This window comes from Podarcis bocagei, assembly GCF_964188305.1.
Source record: "Podarcis bocagei genome assembly, chromosome: 10".
Lineage (NCBI taxonomy): Eukaryota > Metazoa > Chordata > Lepidosauria > Squamata > Lacertidae > Podarcis > Podarcis bocagei.
In genome coordinates, this window is record NC_138135.1 from 41,087,350 (window position 1) to 41,110,694 (window position 23,345).

At 41.8% G+C, this 23,345-nt stretch overlaps 1 protein-coding gene across 4 annotated transcripts in view; it reads left to right on the forward strand.

Moving 5' to 3' along the window:
• KITLG (KIT ligand) overlaps positions 1-21,725 on the forward strand; it is a 109,728-nt gene extending 88,003 nt beyond the window's left edge. For 3 of the 4 annotated variants that reach the window (XM_081211269.1, XM_081211268.1, XM_081211266.1), the window contains 7 exons: positions 1,739-1,918; positions 4,004-4,166; positions 5,478-5,567; positions 13,899-14,008; positions 14,097-14,173; positions 15,317-15,401; positions 17,170-21,725. In XM_081211269.1, coding sequence (XP_081067395.1) covers positions 1,739-1,918; positions 4,004-4,166; positions 5,478-5,567; positions 13,899-14,008; positions 14,097-14,173; positions 15,317-15,356 — 660 coding nt within the window. In that variant the 3' untranslated portion in view covers positions 15,357-15,401; positions 17,170-21,725. The remainder of the gene's footprint in view (positions 1-1,738; positions 1,919-4,003; positions 4,167-5,477; positions 5,568-13,898; positions 14,009-14,096; positions 14,174-15,316; positions 15,402-17,169) is intronic. The other variant, XM_081211267.1, reaches the window with a different exon arrangement.
• The last annotated feature ends 1,620 nt before the right edge of the window (positions 21,726-23,345 follow it).

The window sequence follows — 23,345 nt, forward strand, 5'->3', positions numbered from 1 at the left end:
AGCCCAATTAGCATGCTTTCAGTCAACTGAAGAAATATATTAGTTTTTGGCACTTGGTGCAACAAAAAACATTCCAAGCCAAAATGTGTCAGCAACACAGATCTATAAAATGCATCCAATGCCAACATTTTTTAAAAAATAATAATAATAATGCATTGCAAATTACTTTCAGCCAAGCATCTAATTCTGTGGGCCAAAAAGCAAATGTACAAACTGCAAAGAATAGTGTGGGTGGGTGCAGCTCAGTTAAAGGCCAAAGGAAGTCTGTTCACTGGCAGGAAGAGTAAGTAAAATGGTGTGTGTGTGTGTGTGTGTGTGTTCTTGCATGTGCAAACGGAAGCATGAACGAGGAAGAACCTTCTTCTGCGAGTGTTGAAAAAGATAGGGTGGGTAATCCAAGTTTTGTGGCATGCTCAGTTGGTTAGAGCATGGGGCTGATAACTCCAAGGTTGCAGGTTTGATCCCCATATGGGACATCTTCATTGCAAGGGACTAAATGATCCTCAGGATCCCTCCCAACTCTACAATTCTATGATTTAAACGTTACTATTAAGTTCAGTTCTCCATAAACTTGATGTTCTTTACTGAAAGTTAGTGTTTGTAGGAACAGCAGAATTAATAGATTTGAGTTATTCTCTTAGCTCTGAAATATGCTACCAAGCTGTATAGTGAATTTTATGGTTCTCCTTTACTCCTCTCCCCCCACCATTTTCCTAGTTTGTTGCCAACAACTGTTTTTATGGTGGACCACCCAGAAAAATGATAGTGAAATTAGCAGCGAGGATTTGTGCTGTAGAATTCTGCATGTAGGGCAGTGGGTGCAAATACAAATAAAGGCACATATAAATGCTCATTAAATAAATGCAATAGACTGATAAACTTCAGGTCGAAATTGTACTTCGTCCTCATGAAATTTGTAAATGGGGCCCTTGGCTTCTTCAGTTGGGTCTTTCTGCTTCTCAAATGAACACACCATGAGTTTCATCATTTGGGTCAGTTTCCAAGAGTTAGCAAGTGATTCTACAGTATTGGTTTATTTGCTTTTGACATCTCCGTTTGCTCTCAGTTAAGATTTTTGCAGTAGCTAGAATCCAGTGACATCGGGAGGCCTATAGGTTCTCCATCCCTGTCCTGTGCAGCTCCACCGAATCGTTGCATTAAAGATCTCAAATTGTGTTTTAGTTGTGAGTGTTAGTAAACCATGTTTGACATTGAGATAGACAAATTCAAGGCATAAATTGTGGGATGGTGGGGGTTGCATAATGCGTTTTACAGCAAAAGGGTCTTGTGGAACCCAATGTGAAGATACACTTTTTAAAAAAAGTATAGCATAATTAGAAGAATAAAAGGCATAATAATCAATCTACAAGTCATTGTGTAAAGAAGAACAAGATTGTGTGTTAGATTCCCGCATACTTCAGTGTGAAAGAAGTTAAACGCTAGCAGTGATTTTTTTGACAGCTTTGAATCTGGTAGACTCAGGGATAAAGCAGAACTGGCAACATCTACTGACAGTCATGGCTGACCTAGTTATGTTAAGAAGGACTGTCAGGAATTCCAAAAAGGACTCAAGAAAACAGCAGGTAATCTAATGGCAGCTGAATTTTCAATCTGACAAAGTGCAAGCTAATACCTATTGGAAAGGACACGTTAATCTACTTTTACACACTTTAAATTACTTAAACAGTTGTGTGTGGAGTGTAATCTCTCTCTCTTTTCTTTTTATCACCCCTGACAGCCTAATCATTGTTGGTTGTATCTGATGGTTCCTGAATTGTCAGCGAGTCTGAATAATCTTCTGCACAGATTTAAAGACTTTTCAGATATGTCAGATGTCTTAAGTAATTACTCAATCATCAATAATCTCACAAGGATCATCAATGATCTAATGGCATGCCTGTCTACTAATAAAAATAAGGTAATAATCTAAGATTAATCTTCCCTCTTGGTTGCAAAATAATACCTTTGTGTATAGAGAGCAGGCCAGAACAGAATAGACTGGCCGAGCTTCAGCACCTGCTTCCATCTCGGCCTCCTGCACAGCCAGGCAAAAGACTTCTGCAGTGCTTCATTTTGCCTTCAGAAAATCCCAGCTCTTCATGTGCAAATCAGAGACATTTATTCTAAAGTTGTTAATTAAACAAGGCAGTTTGCAGTTTGATTGTTTTAAAATTTTGGAATTTGTTTTAAACCATGGTCTGTAGTTCACAGGTAACAACATCAAGCCAGGATTTTCTAAAAGTGAAACTAAATGCTGCGGAGGTCCTTTTTCCAATCATAGTAGAAGGGTGTGTGTGTGTGGAAAACACAAGCCCAAGACTTTGCTTGGGCTTGCCCTTGCTTGTGCCTATATCGCTAAATCTTTATTGAGTGTTACACGGAAATTATCTTGTCTCTAGGATTGTTTCACTTTGTACTAGTTTCTTGCTATTATATTTAAGCCCCTCAGTCTGCCTGCAACTAGATTTCCTGTCCACTTTTTATCATTTATTTCAGTGTGATTCTGTAGATGCCTACTCTGAAGTAAGCCCAATTGAGCTCAATAGTACTTATTCCCAAGTAAGCATTTTTTGGATTGCATCCTTAATATTTGACTGGGGATGCAATACTACTTTTTATATACAGTATGGATGGACTCCTTGTTGTCTGGGAGACACACCTAAGGCTCCACACACCTAAGGAAGCTCTGGACATCTACAGAACTATTTTTTAAATCTAAGTGAGTTTCTGAGGCAGTTTCGTACACGCCACCTGCATAGTTTGTGTGTGTGTGTGTGTGCACGCGTACACACACACACACACACACACACATTTCCAAAAGCAAAGTCACTGCACATTTGAGCCATTGGGAATAGCCAAAACAGATTTAGGAAATCTGTTCAAGGACTGCTTCCCCCCAAATTTAAGTGATAGCAATCTTATAAAATGTTACTGGCATATAACATTATACTGTAGAAGTAATTATGCCCTCACATAGATCTCCCATGATGTTGAAGGCAGGCAGGTGTAAAACCTGCCCTTGTTTCAGCCACATGGATTCATGTGTCTTTATTACTTTGTGATTAAACTACTGTGGCACATTCTACGTGGAGTTGCTCTGGAAAACAACCTGTAAACCACAGTTGGTGCAAAATGCCACTGCCATGATTTTGACAGGGGCCAAGTGGTGAGTTCATTCACCACTTTTATTTTATCAGTTGCACCAGCTGCCATATGATTTAGGGGTGCAATTCAAAGCACTAAGTATTCCCTTTAAAGACCTAAACATCTTGGGATCAAGTTATATCAGTATCAGTTGCTGCCCACGTGAAGCTGCCTTGATACCCTCTTATGCATGTCAAGACCTTGACTCAGCTAGACGGGTAAAGAAAAACCGATTTTATGTGTTGTATGTGCGATATACAACGCTTTAAACTGAAACACTTCTTTGATGAGTCTAGATTCAGCCGTTTCTGTGTTATGATTGGTGGCAGAAGGGCCTTTCGGTGGCAGCACACTGCATGTGGAACTCCCTGCCTCATGAATTTAGTATTATTGTCTTAACCTGCTGGTTAAAATGAAGGGGGAAGCAGGGTAGAAATCTTAGTATAAAAAACCAAACAAACACATGGCACTGATCAGGAGAGTATTGCGCAATCTGGCCCAAGGTATCCCCATGTTTACAATACACAAAGTTACCATGTTTTAGTAGTTAACTGAAATATCATGTTAAAGAAGTATGATGCAACTGAAAACCATATTGTTTGGAGCCAGTTTTGCCATTAACTGATAAAGTTTTGCAGCAAGAAAGAAATCAATTGCAATCCAGGGAACAGAGCTTTTGCATCAAGGAGAATGTGTCCAACTGAATTTGACCTTTATAATTTACAGTTTTGACCTCCCAGTTTGTACCACCTGTTAAACACATTTCCATCTATTCATGATCCATACCATTTCACGCTGTGGTAGCTCAGCTTATTTGTGCTTCCTTTACAAATGGATTTTGTTATTTTTCTCCCCTTAGAACTTTAGAAAATATAATGACCATCTTTATGAAGAAGGTAAATTCTTTCCAGAAGAGTTCTTTAAGCACTTTAATAGCACTATTGATGTCTACAAAAGCATTGCAAAAGCACCAGAACAGAGCGACTGTGTTCTGCTTTCGGCAACAGAGCCCTCCCCAAATGGTAAGACTTCATTTTTATCAGGATGTGTCCTCAAATGACACAAACTCTGATCATCTATGGCCCCCGGGAAGCTATCTCAGGGGCCGGAGGAAATATCTAATCTTCCACTCTGACACTGAAGAGACGTCTCAGATTTTGGAGAAGGAGGTCCAATATCAAATTTCCCTGTTCTGCCACCTTGGAAACATTTGATGCCCTGGCCCAGCTGCTTTCTGAGCTCTGAGGTCCATGGGCATGTTGTAGAGGACTGGGAAGCAGTTTGGTTCCAATGTATCCCAAACCACCTGTGACTTTTCTTTCCATCCCATCAATCTAGGTTGTTGCTGGGAGTTGCAAAATGGACAGAGAACCATATGAGTTTCCTCCAAACTCACTTTCACCCTGCAGGAATGAGCCCAGTAGGGCTTTGGTTGGACAGCTAAACTACCTGTGGATTGCCCCGCATGCCAACTTCAGGACTGCACTGTTAGCAAGACTGTGCTAATTCTGTATAATACGGCACATATAGTTATATAAAGCTGCAGCTGATTATATATGGACATAGATCTTACTAGTAGTGACAATCAGCTGCTGAATGTGACAATCATTTGATGTTAATGGAAGGTTTCTTCCCTATGTGAATGCGGTGAAAGGTGTTGGGGGAAGTTGGATTGGGACTGCAGAGAGGAGAAAGGGTTGAATCCCCCTGTTTTTCTCCACCTCCCTCCAATATACTGGGGCTGATCCACATCAGTAGGCCTTCTGGTGACTATCTCTTAAAATGGTTACAAGCATATTCTGGGGTTATTATGAGGGAGTTGGACAGGGCCGTCTTAAGCATATCCAGCGCCGTGGTTCAAAGATCCCTCTGCCCCCCCCCCTTTCCCAGAGTTGTCAACCTTTTCCCAAGCCTCTGCGGGGATCACTCTCCTCCTGCGGAGGCTTGGGAAGGAAGCTGCATGCCCGCCAGCCATATGGTTGACAGGGCACAGCTGGTGGGCATGCAGGGAAAGGGAAGGCCGCCGGCAAAGTTGCGCAGCTCCCCCACTCACTGGGGTGCCCCTGAAAGGCCAGCGCCCTGGTTCAACGCACCAGTAAGCCCAATAGAAAAGACAGCTCTGAAGTTTGAGCTGAGGTACAGCTGAGTAGTTTTAAAAAACAGATTTTTTGGGGGGGGGTCACTGTTAACCTTTTTTTTGTTTGTTTGCACTGTTACTATTGGTCAATATTATTTGCAAACAGTTCCGTTGACTTGGTTAAATGCTATAATACAGGCAAAATAATCTGCAGTTTTCCAAAATATAGACCACCAATCCACTCTGTTTGTCTTAGATGCCGGCAACAGTGTCACAGAGCCCATTTTGTTACATCCTGTTGCTGCCAGCTCTCTTAAGAATGACAGCAGTGGCGATAGCAGCGAGCGTAAGTATAAACCACTTAACCATTTGCATTTGATTTCTACAGGGGGAACCAACTGTATTGTGCAGGGAATGGGTGTGTGTTGTCAGTATCTAATGTGGCGTAGTGGTTAGAGTGCTGGACTTAGGACCTGGAAGACAGGGGTTCAAATCCACACTGAAACATGAAACTCACTCAGTGAACTTGGTCTCAGCCTATCAGGGGTTATTGTGAGATTAACATGGGGAGGAGGAAAACTATGAGTTCCTTGGAGGACAGGTGGAATATCAACGAAATAAATAAATCAGCATTTGTGCTTGCAAAGGAATACAGTTTATTGCAAGCACATTGCGCAGTTAGTAAGTGTTAGTAAGTAGTAATAACACTTAGAATTGACATCACTTCTAAGGTGGAGGCAGCAACATAGTGAGAAAGAACACATGGGTTTGTTTTTTATTTGTTGCTATAAGGCAGGTGTGGGGAACGTTTGTCCATCCAGATATTGCCAAACTACAACTCCCATCAACCCTGACCTTTGGCAATGCTTGATGGGGCTGAGAGTTGTACTACTTTAAAAGCATCTGGAGGAACAAAGGTTCCCCACAGCTGGTACAGTGGTACCTCAGGTTAAGAACTTAATTCGTTCTGGAGGTCCATTCTTAACCTGAAACTGTTCTTAACCTGAAGCACCACTTTAGTTAATGGGGCCTCCCGCTGCCGCCGTGCCACTGCAGCGCGATTTCTGTTCTCATCCTGAATCAAAGTTCTTGACCCAAGGTACTATTTCTGGGTTAGTGGAGTCTGTAACCTGAAGCGTCTGCAACCCCAGGTACCACTGTATAAGTTATATAATGGTGCTAATTAGGAGTTGCAGGATGGAGTCCATATTGCAATGATTGGCTGGTATTATTAACACCACAACTGTGGAATCTGCTTCCCAGTCAAGTTCAAGAGAACTTGGCCATGTTCATACCATACATTTAAAGCACATGGCTTTTCACCAAGAATTCTGGGACTTGTACGATTCCCAACACCCTAAATAAACTACAGTTCCTGGGATTCTTTGGAGGAAGCCTTGAGCTTTAAATGTATGCTATGCTTGTGAGCTACCTCTCTCTTAGCACTATATTACATTGCTGGAAGGTTTCAGTAGTATATGATAAGTCCCGTACATGGCTACACAAGGTCCTGTTTCAGGCTTCCAGGAACCTTGTTAGGGGCTGGAAATACACATTAACATCTAATATCATGATGACTCAAAATTGCCACATGAAGTTGCCACGTGAAGTTTGTCTCAAGAGCCAGAGCATAGTTCCATAGTGGACAACCAAAGGACAAGCTACTATTCTGCTTAGCCATCTAGCTGTGATGGTAAGCCAAGCTGGTTATCCTTCAGAATCCAAGTCAGAATCCTTGTTAAAATGTGCAGCAAAAAGGCAGGTGTGCGAGGGCACTTGGAGGTTATCCATGTGTGTGTAGGGGGGAGATATAACTCCAGGGGTTTGTCTCCCACAATAGGAAATTTTCCTCCTCCCTGGGGGGCACCCCACCTGCATTGCTCTTCCAGGACTGTCCACTCAGCTCTATCGAGAAATTCCTCACCTTGCCCAGTAGCTGGAAGTGTGGTTATAGGTGGGCCTCAAGTTTCTACACCTTCTCTTCCAGCAAGACAACCAGACTGCACTTGCTGCAGGTAGAGTAGTGCACATTCTCAGGCAGGAAGACAAATATAGCAAGGATGCTGCAGGTCACTGTCTCTTGGTCCTACGCACACCACGAGACCGCATTCTGGGCCTTTCCCTCAAAACACCTTCGCAAACACCCCTGTTTACAAGTCCTGGCCACAAGCTCCCAGAGGCTGCAATCAGCTAAACAGGAACTGTTGGGGGCTGCTAACTCCTCACTACAACTTGTCGTGATGGATCAGGTCAATGGTCCATCTAGTCCAGCATCCCGTGGCAACCAGAGGCCTGTGGGAAACCAGCAAGCAGGATTTGAGCAAAAGAGTACTCTCCTCACCTGTAGATTCCAGCAACTTCGTATTCAGAAGTATTGCTGTCTCCATCTGTGGGGGTATTGTGGCTGTTTTGCTAAAGGCAAGATGGTTCTTTTAATGATTAGATTCAGAAGCAATACAAACACAATTGGGTAAGAAGATTACAGATTTTATTACATATAGCAAGCAAAATATACATTACCAAGCAGCACCTCAATCTGCCACTGAGAAGCCTGGAAGGAGTGGGAAAGTGTCACCCCAGATAGTCTTGGTGCACAGCTCTATGACCGATAGACTCTGCTGAGCTTCTGCTTGGCATGCTCCATAGCCAGGTATTTTATAGACCTGTGTCCTATTAGGACATGGGTAGGCAAACTAAGGCCCGGGGGCCAGATCCAGCCCAATAGACTTCTAAATCCGGCCCGCGGGTGGTCCGGGAATCAGCATGTTTTTACATGAGTAGAATGTGTGTGTTTTTAAAAAAATGCATCTCTGGGTTATTTGTGGGGCATAGGAATTGGTTCTTCTTCTTTTGTCCCCAAAATATAGTTTGGCCCCCCACAAGGTCTGAGGGACAGTGGACTGGCCCTCTACTGAAAAAAGTTTGCTGACCCCTATATTAGGACGATACAGGCTCAACCAGAGCTACTCTACATCAAAAGACAAAAATGCCAGGCTATACATCAAAGGCTTTGCTGACCAGTGTCATCAGTACATCCAAGGCCTTTTCACAAGGGATATTGAAAGTAATAAAATACAGATAGGAGAATTATGAAGAGACCAGAGACGGAAGGGTGGACCATGTCAGATCACTATCTCCTCGAGATCCCATACAGTGGCTAATAGTCATTTCTCACAGGTGCCCCAGAGAGTGACGTGATGTGTTGTGGTGCCTTCTCCAGCAAGGTTTTTGCATGGAGAGAAAGGCAGAGAAGCTGTTTTTGGATCTTTTTGAATGCAATATGTGGAGCTACCCAGTTTCACATTCTTCATTTTGTATTTATTTGTATTATTCTCCGACTGGCCTCTGTATCAGTGACTGCATTTCACGGAGAGCTCGACTCTCTGCTGAAGCAAAGCACCACCCTCTGCCATTTGGCTCAAGCTTGGCACGTATCCTTTCAGAAACCACCCTTCTGATCTCTGTGGCTCCATGTTTTCAGTCTCTGATGTCCCCAATTAATCAAACATTTAAAAGCAATACCAAGAAAACCCATGGCATTCAGTCAGTAAGTTCCCTAAGAATGAATACATTTGCAATTTAAAGCAGAGTGGATCGGCTCTGCATATTTGTTCCTCTGCCCAATTATTTTTAATTATATGACTAAATGTGCAGGTGTGAAAAGCATTGAAGTAACATAGATTAAAATCTTGTCTTAATTAATCTGGAGCAAATCCATGGGTGACAAAGCTGGCAGCAGGATTAGTATGTGGTTCATTGTGTCAGTTTTCCAACTCTATTCACCTTGCCTGGCACCAGATGGGAGTTGCTGCATTCTTGAAGCTTGACGATGTTACAATAGAAATATTAAGAGCCACAGCACCTTTGCTGATTAAAACCCAAGCTATACATGTGTGCAAGTTTGTGCCCTACCCTAGTGTGTGAGTGTGTGTTTTACAAAATGCAGCAGTGGAGGCTGTAAACTGAAGCAGAAGACTGGCATGGGGAGGGCAGAGGAGCAACTTCTTAACTGTCTCCCTTTGGAGGCAGTTTCTAGAGGGGGAGACAGGTGAGTCCCTCTTTCTCCTACCTCTTCTCAGAACTAGTCTTCTACTTCAGTTTACAGCTTCAGCAGCAGTGTTTGAGGGAAGGAAAACAACAACAACCAGATCAGCACAACCATTAAAATGGGGTGATGTGCTTGATGGAGGTGTATTTTTTAAAAAAGGGAAAACCACAAGCAAGAAGCTAGCACTCAGGCTGCCAGGAAGCAAAGATGTGAAAGGATTACTACAAGAGAAGGCAAACAAATTCGTTGCAACCACCTACACTTAAAAAGGGATGCGGGTGGTGCTGTGGGTTAAACCACAGAGCCTAGGGCTTGCCGATCAGAAGGTCGGCGGTTCGAATCCCCATGACGGGGTGAGCTTCCATTGCTCAGTCCCTGCTCCTGCCAACCTAGCAGTTCGAAAGCACATCGAAGTGCAAGTAGATATATAGGTACTGCTTCAGCGGGAAGGTAAACGGCGTTTCCGTGTGCTGCTCTGGTCTGCAGCTTAGTCATGCTGGCGACATGACCCAGAAGCTGTACGCCGGCTCCCTCGGCCAATAAAGCGAGATGAGCGCCACAACCCCAGAGTCGGCCACGACTGGACCTAATGGTCAGGGGTCCCTTTACCTTACACTTAAAAAACTGTTGGACAGACTCAGAACTGAACTACATTGGGTGGGGGTTGGGGGTGCATCTGTAGAGCCGAGTCATATAGCGATGACCAGATGAGCTTGAGTGCTTATTGCCAGATTTAAAATGAAAAATTCACGAAATCTAGATGACTTACACTAGAGATTGCTTAACGAACTCAAAAACAAAATGCAACTTGCCACTAATCAATTAGCTTTCCAAGGACTGGATGGTAAGCAATACAATGCCAGGTTTTTGTTTTTGTTTTAAAGAATTCAAGGGAGATCAAGGAAGCAAAATGTCCATTGACTTCTGTTCCTGTTAAGAGCAGGGAAAGCATTTTTTAACCCTTCAGTTATATAAAATAACAAATCTTTCCAAGGTAGTATCCCTATGGTTTCTGCAAAGGGAAGGCATGTCTCATTTAGAGTACATTGAGAGTATCAATAAGAATGTAGATTGGATGGGTCCAGCTTTTGACCAAATGCTTTCACCAGAGTAAACACAGCATGGAATAAGAGGACATAGCCTCTTGTGGATTGGTAACTGATTGTGCAAGTGGAAGCAGAGAGTATGAGCAAGCAAACAATGTTCACAGTGAAGAAGACTAAGTAGTGAGATTTCCCAAATATTTGTATTGGGACTATTGCTATTTAATTTATTTACAAATTATCCACATTCTGGGATAAACAATGAGGAAGCCAGATTTGCAGATGATACCAACATATTCAGGAGAGTGGAAGCCCAAGTCAATTGCAGAGGGCTCCAAACTTAGATAAATGGGCAGCAAAATGGCATATACAATTCTTTGTAAGAGAACATAAAATAAAGTGATACAGCATCATTGGTCACTCCCTATGGAGAGTCCATGCCTCCAAATAGAATCCAAAAATGCAGGAATGTTGATCCATTATATGCATAGGGCAGCTGTAGATAGAATAACAGGACCATAATCTTCTTCGTGCTTTCCTGGGAGTAAGCTTCATTGCTTGCTCCATTGTTGCCTACTGCTGACTGCAGAGGTTCACCTTGTAAAACACCCTGAACAAAAGGTCTGAAGCCAGCAGCTATATAATTCTTTACCTTTCAACCCCATCAAAGAAAAGAAAAGAACCTTCTTCATCCTCTGACTCCCTCTATGTGAGGGGTGGCAAACCGGTGCCACTTCTTCCCCAATGTAGTTGCACTAGCCATCATCCCTGGCCAATGGTCATTCTGGCTGAAGCTGATTAGAGTTTGAGTCTATCAGCATCTTGGAGGGCAGGTGGAGACAGGTAAGCCCTCCCTGCTCTGTGCAAATCTGCAACAGACAAGCTTGAAAGCACTTCAATCACTTGGCAAAGCATGGAGGGAAAGTCTATTACTCTGGTACTTTGACAGATTGCACCTGCTCTGAAAGATTCAAAATCTCCTATCACCTCCCCCATCCTGGCTGGATGTTTAATTAAGGTTTTGCTTTTTGCTTTTGTTTTTTAAAATCCAATTAAACATTAGTCCCATCACTGAATGAATTTGGGACCCGATCCAGGCTGAAGCAGGTTGGCCCAGCCTGATTAGAGTCACAGGGCAGATGGATGGGGAGTATCCTGCCTTTTTTCCAAGTCACCTGGAAAACCACTGTCAGTCAGCACAAACAACACTGACCTAGATGCCCCAGGCAGGGACACGAGTCTGGAAAGGGCAGCTTCCTAAGTTCCTACTAAGGTGTTTTTTTTCAGAGCTTCACCTTTTATCTACTATGGTTAGCGTGCATGGTGTAAAATAACCACCTTCCCATTATGCAAGCATGAAGTATCTGTTCTGCTTGACTAAAATTTCCTTTTAGAGTTGGCACACCTGCGGGGGCTAAGCAAAGTTCAAACAATGTTGGCTAGAGATTTGATTAGAAACAAGGTTTAGAATCCAAGACAGCTTTGTGAACTGTAAATTGTCAGTCCCTGTTTGCACTGAGGCTTGAGATGTGGTTTGAACTGGAGTGGGCAGGATTTTTGTGGTAGAATTGAAGTGGGAAAATAAAATCTCATCGGCAGAAGAAGTGGTTCCTAATGAATAGAAAGTCTACAGGAAGGAATTGGAATGGCGAGTATATCTGGCACCACATCACACCGGCACTTCTTAGCTGCTGCTTATCCCATTCCCTAGTGTGCTTAATTTGATTTTGTTGAGAGTTGAGTTTTTAGCTGCTTGTCTGCAGGAAAAACAATCGGAACTAAAACGTGCAACAATAGTTTTTTTCACCCGCACTGTGACAGGAATGGACAGGCTTGGTTTAGATCAGCGTTTCCCAAATATTTTGGGAAATCAGATATTTTGGGTCTCCAGATATTTTTTGGACTACAACTTCCATCATCCTTAACTGGCCGGATCAGTGGTCAGGGATGATGGGGACTGTTGTCCAAAAACAGCTGGATACCCAAGTTTGGGACCCCCTGATTTAGAGGAAGGACGAGGAACCTCTAGATCAGGGGCCAGCAACCTTTTTCAGCTGTGGGTTGGTCCACCGTCCCTCAGACCATGGGGTGGGCCGGACTATATTTTGAAAAAAGAAGAAGAAAGAATTCCTATGCCCCACAAATAACCCAGAGATGCATTTTAAATAAAAGCACACTGCCGAAAGTGATGCTATCAGTCAATCTGTGCAGGGGTTTCTAATACTTACATCAAATAGGGTGAACTCCACAGGTAACTCCCCCCAGATCCCTTTAACGGGATACCCTAACATTTGGAGAGGCAGGCAAAGAGGCTACAACCTCCCCTCCATCCAAGACTACAATTGCCCCAACAGGGAACTTTCATATGTTGTTGGACTCCAACTCCCATCAGCTCCATCTAAAATAGCCAATTGCCAGGGATTATGGGAAGTGAAATCTGGAGGGCATCAGGTAGCTCTCATGTCTCCTCCCCTGTAGTTCAAAAGACAGCCAGTGGATTTGCAGCCTAGTCAAGATTGTGGGAACGTGCCATATCGTGGCTGTCATGATCATGAAATGGAGGCTTGGAGGCAATCTTGATATAGGTCAGAGGGATAAAACCAGACTTAAGTACTCTGGGCCAAATGACATCACTCAGTTATGGTATCAGCCTGCCCGGTTATGTGTCACATAACACAGCACCACACACATATGCCACTAGCATTCTTCTGAACTGTAAAACAACGCAAACGTGTGTGAGAAACACATATAAACATGCCTTGTAGGTTGCTCAATCAAATATATTTACACAAAGCTGCAGTATTTTTAAAAAATGAATTGTTTCCATTTGGTATGAAAGGATTTTTAAAAAAAAAACACAAGCAAAGGCTGCTTGCAAATAATAGGGACCGATATTCATTTTTCATTGGTTTAGTTGTTGTTGTTGTTGTTGTTGTTGTTGTTGTTGTTGTTGTTGTTGTTGTTGTTAATATTTTCAATTTTTGTCCACCCCCACCCCTCTGTTCTGTTGCATATAACAGAGCTACTTCCAGGGTGTTAATTAAAATCATAACCTGTAAATTGGAAATATGTGGTCAGCATCATCCAGTGGTCAACAGCATTGCTCATTTCCAAGCACTGCTATTATTACTCCAGAGAAGTGGGGGGGAAATACTTCCGGGGTGGTAGAGTATTTAAGTTTATACTGCTCAATCCCTTGTGAGCCCATATAGGAAATTTAGTCCTGGTATCTTCCTGCTGAAAAGTCTGTTCTGTTCTGCTAAGTGGCCTTGGGAGGTGAATGGGGAGAGGAGATCTTTTGCTGCAAAGAGAGAGGAAGAAAATAGCTTGGTAAATGTTGCTCCGCAGATGGTAAAATTGTGATTATACAGTTGCCAGAATGTTTGCCTTTCCGGAGAGAGTGCAAATAAAGCTGTGAATTTCAGGGAGCCAAATGCTTCCTAATGACAAACAAATCTCTCAAGGTATAACTTGCGATGTATGGTCTGCAAAGGCGATACCTAACTACCTTTTATGAACACTGTTACCCCAGAGATTAAAAAGAAAGAAATGTGCCTAAGCTAACTGGAAATGTTTTCAATTACAGACGCAGAGTTGGGTTTCCTCAACAGCGCCAGCATGCATGGAATCAGCATAGCACTAACAGGGCTGGTGACTCTTCTTATTGGCTTTATTTTGGGAGCTCTGTGCTGGAAGGTGAGATATGCCAAATACAACGCTGGCTTACTTTATTTATGCATTTGCTGACACGTAAAATTACTTATATACCACTGTTTTTCCATAGAAAACAACCCGCAAACACTTTTCAGAAAGTGACCAGAATACAGAATCAAACATCTGCCAAGAGGATAATGAAATAAGGTATATATATATAAAAAATCCATGGCCCCTGGATCAGACCAATCTGCTTTGTGCTGCTCTGGGGGATGGAGTGGAAGGGGCATAAGGATTTTTTAAAACCCTATTTTAACAAACAGGAGCTGGTGGGGGTAGGTGGCGGTGCTGACTAGAGCATGTTGGTTCAGTCCTGAGGTGTGCTGTTCCTTTGCAAATAGCACCACGTAGGAGCAAATCCTCCTGCTGGTAAGCTAAATAATCTGATCCCATGGGAAGCTACCCCTTTGCAGGCAGTTTCATGCATGTGAGGGAAGCCACTCACAGAAGAGAAGTGACTGGCACTATGCAGGATGGGTGTGGTGTAGTGGTTAAGAGTGGTGGACTCGTAATCTGGTGAACCGGGTTCAGTTCCCTTCTTCTCCACATGCAGCTGCTGGGTGACCTTGGGCTAGGCACACTTCTCTGAAGTCTCTCAGCCGCACTCACCTCACAGAGTGTTTGTTGTGGGGGAGGAAGGGAAAGGAGATTGTTAGCCGCTTTGAGACTCCTTAGGGTAGTAAAGTGGGATATCAAATCCAAATTCTTCTTCCTCCTGTTTAGCAGCTGGTAATCAAGGGGATTTGATTCTGTGCAGTGCTGCTTCAGGGATGGGAGGAAGGTGAGGCCTGAACATGAAATACACCTGAGGGAAAACTTGGGGTCATGTCTCATATACTATGTTCCATTAGGCCTCCAGTCCAAAGCTAACTTGCTCGGGGGTAACATAGGGCAACTTATTTTCTGAGTAGATATGCAAAAGGATTGTGCTGTCAGAACGTAAAACAAACAGCTGAAAAGTCAGAAGAAAGTTTTCTTCCCATGCAGACTTCAGGTTTACTGCAGTTCTTTCACCAGCTTCCAACATAGTTCTTTCTATGCCTACTCAGAAATAAGGCCCATTGAATAACTGGGTCTTACCCACAAGAAACTCAGAGGAGTCTTAAGAATAGAAAAATCATAATTTTCATCCAATTATGCTTTACAATAAGTCTGAAATCCACCTATGACCTTTCTCTACAAATGGATGCTCTTTCATCTTGAGCAGGGATCTTTAAAATTGTGTTAAAACTGATCCTCTCTGCTGCCCATATGATAAAAAATGCACTTTGGTTTTTGTTTACCTTTCAGTATGCTGCAGCAAAAAGAGAAAATACTTCTACAGGTGTAGCTGTTGCTTTTATATATATATACACTGTTACTGTTTCATGTCTTGGTAAGTTCTGGAAAAGACAATTTTGAATTGCCCACAAACCTTTTCTAATGTTGAAATGTGTAGTAACTATTCCCTAAGGATTATTTTATAAAACTTGAAGCTAACAGGCTGTTAATTTAAAAAGTACTGCTTCAGTAACAGTAGAGTCACAGCCTTTGAAAGTAAGCCCCTTTGCTTCCCTTTAGAGAGGTATTCAAGAGATGGTAGGCTATTCAAGGAGACCTCTGAGCTCTAGTATCTAAAAACACAACCTGTGCCCTTCTGGGGCTAGAACCTCATCTCCCAGGCACTCCCAGGAACTGGCACTCCCAGGAACTCCCATCTGCTTTGCATGCAGATGGTTGCAATATCCAGCATCTACATATTAGACTGGGAATATTCCCAGCTTGAGATACTGGATAGTCACCACTGGTCAGTGTTGACAATACGGAGCTAGCTGGACCAATGGTCCTGACTCAGTATGCAGCAATTTCATGTGTTCCTGTGAAACTCTGCATTAGCATTCCAAAGTATTAAAGGATATTTACCTGCAAAGTAGTTGCTGTGGTACAAATGACCACTTTGAAATATGGCATTCTATGGCCTATCCATATAGTGGGTTGATAAGGGCCTTCGCTGAGTTTCCAGTTTCCATCATAGCATTCATTTCGTATTGCAGCCATATATGGGGGGGAAATCCAGCCCTTGACCCATAGCAGCTTTACAATTTGCACCTAATCCAGGGCACGGAGGGGGTGATATTCACCAATATCATAGCCGGGGAGGCTTAAACCTCCCTTCACTGCTGCTTCACCTCCTTGACTGGTGTAACTTGATTGTCAATTGCATCTAGGGGTTGACTTTTCTGACAAGACTAAGCTAAGTTGGCCAATATGTTTCAGATGTGAACTGAGCTTAAGTTAAAGATTTAGAATGTACATAAAATAAGGTTTGTGACCAAGGTTTTTGCTGGCAAACACCATAACATTTCCCCTCTTCTCCGCCCTCTCTCATACATACACACATACATGCATACATACACTAACACATGACTTGTTCCCACTTTACACTGAACACCGGTACAAACTGACTTTACACACATACATGTGTTTATGATGTGAAAGAGTTACACAGACCGTATACTCACTGACAGTGGTTTTTTTTCTGGGGGGACACAGGGGACACATACCCCTAAACATTTTGTGAATCTAAGTTTTGCCTCATTGAGGGGCAGTATTTAAATATGAGTAGGAAAATGAAAGTACCCCCTAAACATTTTTTAAAGAAAAAAAAGCACTGCTCGTTGAATATTGCATCTGTATAACTACAAATGCACAGTTCAACTCGTATGTCTGCATGGCACACATACACATGTTAAAGGTAATATATGAACAAACACCCCTAGTTAACACAGCGTGGGATAATATTCTTCTATGCTTTTATTGTTGCCCATATTCTCATCCCACGGTCCTATCCTCCAACCCTCTTCTGTGCCCATTCCTTTCATAAATTTTCACACTTTGCCCAACATTTCTTTCCTCTCTTTCCTATATCTTCTTCTCTTCCTTCTTCCCTGATACCTCGTGATGCTGTCACTTCCTTCCCTAAGAGGGCAAGTCCTTTCTGCTACAGACATAATGCATGTATGCTGAAACTGCTTCACAAGGAGGAATTTGCTTGGTTTTGTGATTTGGAGGTGCCTTTTGCTAATTTGTGAAATTAAACAAATTTCAAGAAAACATCTCCCAAAAGCTATTGCGTTTTTCTCCCCCTCCCTCTTCTCTACTAGGCAGCTAACAGTTCCATGTTTGCTTCATAAATGAAGCAGCTTTAAGCATATTTGTATTCCTTCTGGAGTGACAGACTGAGTCTGCATCTGTTGTTGTTGCCCGTGACTCCATATTGAGAATATAGAGCTGTGGACAAAGAGTGTGCTACTGTGAAACCAACGTTGAATTAAACATCAAAGAAGAGTCTGCACTGAAATGGACTGTATTTTTATATTCAGACAGATTTGTTTCTTTGCATCTTCAAATTTGCAGTGGAATTTCGCGAATGCATGAACAAGTAATTCTGGATTTATGTGATCCAACTCCAAAAGTCATCAGGAAATTTGCATTTTGTGTACAAAAGGAGACTCTGAATGGGAGAAAAACACAGAAATTAACGAGAATACAAATCTTCAGCACTGTACATAAGACTTGCAAGTAAGGTTATGCAGTGGACTAATGTGCTAGCTTTCTTTCATCGGTGGAACTGGGTTCATATTAAATAAGATTGGATATCTGTTGAGCTGTAAGTGAAATTTTATTCCATGTCACAGAAAACAAACATACACTTTGGCAAAGCTGTTAATATCCATCAAGGAGAAGTAAACACTGGATCTTGAAAATGGGGCAATCGGAATAGAATGGAACATTGATTGCCTGATGTTGGGGAGACTCCTATTAATGTTCCAGTGAGAAAATGGAGAGAGAGAAAAGAAGTCAGCTTCAGGAATAAAAAAAATGCCATGATGTCTATTTAAAATGCATATAAACATGCAATTTTGTTCTTGACATTTGCAAAAAAACATGTCATCTCGAAGATACTAAGGTTTAGTCTAGCTTTTACTGTATGCCATTTTATATTTGCAAATGAATTTTAAAAGTAATACACTTTTCATCACTTAGCCTTCTCCATCAATTATTATATTAGTTCAGCTCAAATAAAAAAGGAGAAAACTTTCTTAAAAGTTGTCAGCCTCTTGATATTATTTGTAACAAAGCTGTGGACAACAAATCCAAGACTGAAAATAACCCGCTATTCATAAATTTAAAAGAGGGCGCTAAAAGTTAATCAGAGCCCATATAGAATTTACTTAAGTTATTATTATTTCCGGAAGAGATATTCACAGGATATTGTATTCTGTGAAACAGCTGGGTTGCTCTACATTCCAAGCTATTAATCCAATAATAACCTTAAACTATAATCTTAACTATTGTTAAACTAAAAGTTTAACTATTGTTAAAATGCTCATTTACAATGCAGTGATTAAATTACCTATGCTTAAGGGATACATTATTTAAAAGATTTTCACATATTTATTTATTTTTCATATATGTCACAGACTCTTAGAAATAATATATGAAAAGCTATAGAATGTATTTAGGATAGATTTAAAAATAGCACAAATCTGGCATTCCTAAAATCTCTGTCCTGTTATTTTTTTGGCTAGTATGGAAGCCAAATGATAGCATACGTACCACCAAAACCATTTGTAGTAATTAGGATGAGATCAGTGTGTCTGGCTGTTAACCAGAAAGTTGGTGGTTGGAGCCTGCCCAGGGAAGGATGGCTTTGAGCAGGATTCCTGTATTGCAGGGCATTGGACTAGAAGACCCTTGGGGTCCCTTCCAATTCTACAATTCTATGAGGCATATTTGGGATGCATGCTGTAGTCCAAATGACAGAGCTGATCTGTTGAGTTGGCTTGATGATGCCCAGGACCACCAGGTTCTATCTGTGACTATAGCCCATAGCTATATCAGAGCCTACAATTGTGACTGTCCATCTTTAGAGTCAGAAAATCATGAAAATCTCTGTGCAACCTAAATATATAGGAAGATCTGCTTGAATGTAGCTCTAGTGCAGGCCCCGACAAGGTAGAAACTAGAGCTTCAGTCAATAGTAACATGCCTCAGTAAATCACTATGCACACCATAAACATGTACAACATTTCACATTCCAGTAAGTGTTCTGGAACACAGTTGTGGATGCAATATCCGAAACCTGCTTTAAAAAAAAAAAATCTTCAGAAGGGAACAAAGGACCCATTTGTTGCTTGATTAAAATGGCTTTAAAGGTAACGTTGCATACTTGTTGGAAACTGCAGTACATATTGTGCAAAGATTCATTTATACTGCAGGGTTTATAACAATGCCACATTCTTTTTCCCTTCCCAAAAAAACAGAATGAGACAAATTTAAGGTCAAGAGGCATTTACAGAGCCAATGAAAAATTCCAAGTATAATCCTACTGGCCTTACCATGCTTGCATAACAATCATTGTTCTCGCTTTGAATGTAAATAACCTCCATTAGCACAAAGTGGAATACCATCCCATCAAAACTAAAGCTGAATAATCATTTTGACAGTGAGTAGCATTTCCTTGGCATTTTATGCTTAAGACGTTTGACTGAGTGGTTTGGGCCATCTCAGTTGAATGTCACAAAGATGAAATATCTGGAGACTACTTCACTATTTAGTATTACCATTTGGCAACCTAATCTTTGAAAACTGTAATGGGATGGATATCTCCATCCGAGGAAGAACAATCTTTGGATCCAAATCCAGTTTGTTTATTTGGTACCTAAATTTGGTTGTGGACATAGCTCATTTCCCTTTTATTGTGATATTAAAATGATTCGTGGCCAGATTTTGAATTCTGGAATTGTCAAAGTGGCTACTATTGAGTTTAAGGGCATGACTCCACCAGAAAGGTAAAATTGGTGTCTTTGTGCCAGAATTGGGATCCAGCCCAGTCACAGCCAGGACTCTGGGCAACAAAGCAAATAGTTCAGAGCGGCCACATTATCTGATTATTTTTTTTAGTAATGAGTTAGCTGTTCTTCACGGGAAGTAGAGCATGGCTGTCTAGCTTTCATGAGTCACAGAGCTCTGTTTTAGATTCAACAGTGCCAATCACTGTGTGTGCGATGTTGCAGCCCCAAGTGTTTCATGAAGGGATCATTCACAACAGCATGGAGAAGGGGCAAACACTCTTTCAAAGAAATAAAGAGAGGTGGGAAGCTGGCTTAGCACATACGGAAGATCACTTAATGCAGATTAATCACTCCAATACCATTTAAGAATTCAGTTAAATTCAGAATCTGGATGGGTGAACTTCCTCTGTCTTCTCAATGCATAGTTAGCAGTAGACTGAGGATATGAATCAGTTTTTGTGTGGGCAGAATCCCAGCGGGGTTTTCTTTTGTGCTTATGAGTTCTTTTGGATTGTTGATCGCTGAGTATAAGGGTAGGAGCCACCATTATCATTCAGATAAAAACCTTTTTAAACATCCTTTGGGGTGGATCAAGTCCTTCTACAAACAGAAGGGCTACTTCTAACAACAGCACAAGATCCTTCCATGGGGAAATCCAGTGGTGTGCTTCTGTTGCACAACGTCTCGAGATGTGTGCTTGTGCAAAGTCTGTGTTGAACAAAGACCTACTTCCTGTGCAACAGTGTGCAAATCACTGACACTGCCCATGATTTTCCCCCAGTGACTTATCTCCAGATCCAACATTTTCTCTTTGTGTAGTGTATGTAGTGCTCTTTTTGGGGGGGAGGGGGGTGTTTTTCAGCAAGGGGCCCTTATAGTCGTGCCTTGGAAGTTGAACGGAGTCTGTTCTGAAAGTCCTTTTGACTTCCAAAACGTTTGAAAACCAAATTGCAGCTTCTGATTGGCTGCAGGAACCTCCTGCAGCCAATCAGAAGCTGTGGAAACCCCGTTGGATGTTCAGGTTCCAAAAGAACATTCGCAAACCAAAGCAATCACTTCCGAGTTTGCGGAGTTCGGGAGCCAAAACGTCTGAGTTCCAGGGCATTCGGGATCCAAGGTACAACTGTATATTCCTCCAAAAGAATAAAAATGCTGTTTTTAAAGAAAATTAATAGATCAATTAAGCCAATATCATTTTATCCCTTATGGAGCTTGTGAAAGTGCATCTAGTGAATTCATGGATAGCTTCTGTGGAAACAGAAAGAAGCTAGCTACATAGGGCAAATTTCAATATGCTATGTTACAAGAGATTTTACTTGAATAACTTAATGGTACTTATTTCACTGCAAACTCATTCTAGATCCATATTTCATACAAATGTGCCATGCTATGTTCCTTTCTCTTTTGAATGTGGTTAGACTCTCCAGACTACACACTATTTAATTGTTAAATCAAAAAGCTACGTTTGTATTGTTTCAGCTATTTGGAATAAGAGTTTGAGAATTACATAATAGTTTCCCCTGTATCACTAGTAATTTCAATCACCTGTATTTTTAAAAGAAGCCATGTAAAAAAAAATATTATTAAATATATTTAAGTCCTAGGAACTCAGAAACTTCAGGCTCCTTCTTATCGGACAGATATATTCCTTTGCTGGCTCGGTCATGGATTGAGATTATGTATATTTTGATGTGTATTTGTAATCTGACTGAAGGTTAATTGACCAAGTTTATAAAATGTAATGTGTATCTTATGTGTCCTCTTAAAAATAGATGTATACCCCTGTCCTTTTTTATATTGGTTGAATCTGAAATTATATACATTTGCTTTATTGTTCTAAACAATGAATTTTATGCACTGAGGTTATTGAATGCTTTCCTTTCATTCACTCCATAAGGAGAGGCTTCCTGGGGAAGATCAGCAGTGTTTTAAATATAGCATCCCTTTTCCACCAGCAGCATTATATACACTGATAATGTTTAATTGCACAGGGTGCTAACACAATATCACATCCCTAATTGATTCCTTCCATCGTCTGTGGAATTCATGATATTATTACTGCTATATTCTTAATGAGCTTTGAAAGGTCTCTAGATCTTTAAGGAAATCCTCTTCCTAATGGTCCCAAAGCTGTTTCCTAATATCAGCACATTTGCTATTAGTCAAACCTTTTGCAACAGTCAATGTATGTATTTCTTGTTTGTACTGTACTTTGCCAGATGTTTGGAATCAATGCCATTAAGGACTGTAGTTGAATCCAGACAATCATGAAACACTGGTGACAAATGAGACCATGTGACTTAGAGGGGCTATATTCTAGTGAAACAGCCTTAGGGTTTTGACCCTGGAGCCATTGTGCTTGTGGCTAGATTACTATAATGCTCACCATAGGACCTGTGCCAGATGGCCAGCTGTTCAGCTGGCATTGATTTAGTTTCTTATGTGTGCCCATGTTGGAGGACAAAAGAAGCCTGTAGGGAGCAAATTCAACAGTCCTACACCTGTGGAACTCAATTTCTTAGATGCTTGCCCAAACTTGATAAACCCTATTAGCAAAGGCTTAAGCCTGATCTTAGTGCACGAGTATAAGCAAGATGATGAGGTTTTAACATTTGCCACATCTAGTGATGCTGTTTTTTTACAGCATTCTCCCTCTGAAATTTGAAAACGGGAGTGGCTCCTGTGAAGATACGTATGTTGCGATAAGTAATTGTGCACTCAGCACATGTAGGAATGTGAATGAGCTACTAGCTACCACCACCAATCACTAATGGAGGAGGGGGAGACCTGGCTTTTGCCAGTGCCTCACAGCAAACAGAAGTGATGCCCATTGCACCTGGTAAGGAGAAAGAAAAAACCTCTACTGTTGGGCATTGTTTCTGACAGGTGAAATCTTCAGTGGGTGCAGAACACTGGATGCTTCTATGCCATGCCTTGCAGCACTGCATGAAGCTGGGCTGCCCTTCTTCCTTGCTTGGAGCAAATTGCTTCAGAGGTGAAAATTGCATGATCCTCTAGATGGTCAAACAATGCCAAGATGATATGCTTAGTCACCAGGAGATCAGACTTCATCTTCAACAGATTCACTCCATGGCTCGCAAAAACCCCAAACTCAAAACAGATTCTCTCCATAGCGCACATCGCAGCCCTTGAATTCATTGCTGAGGAAGAAGGCAGTACAACATCTGGGCAACATCTTTTTAGATGTTACATGGAGCATAACAAGTCATGCTGTGTCGAGTGAGGAACATGGTTTCCTGTAACCACAGTGATGCCGCAATCCAGACACACTTTCCAGAGGGGCAGAGCCAAATCTGCAACCCTTCTGAACACAGCAGCCAAGGCAGAAGGACAGCAGCCTGGAGCTGGTTCAGTGATCAGCCCTGATGGCAATGAGGCGAGCTTGGGTTCAATAGATACCCAGCTGCATCAGCCCCCTTAAACTTCTGGTAAACTCTGTTCAGAGCCATTGTGCTGACTGC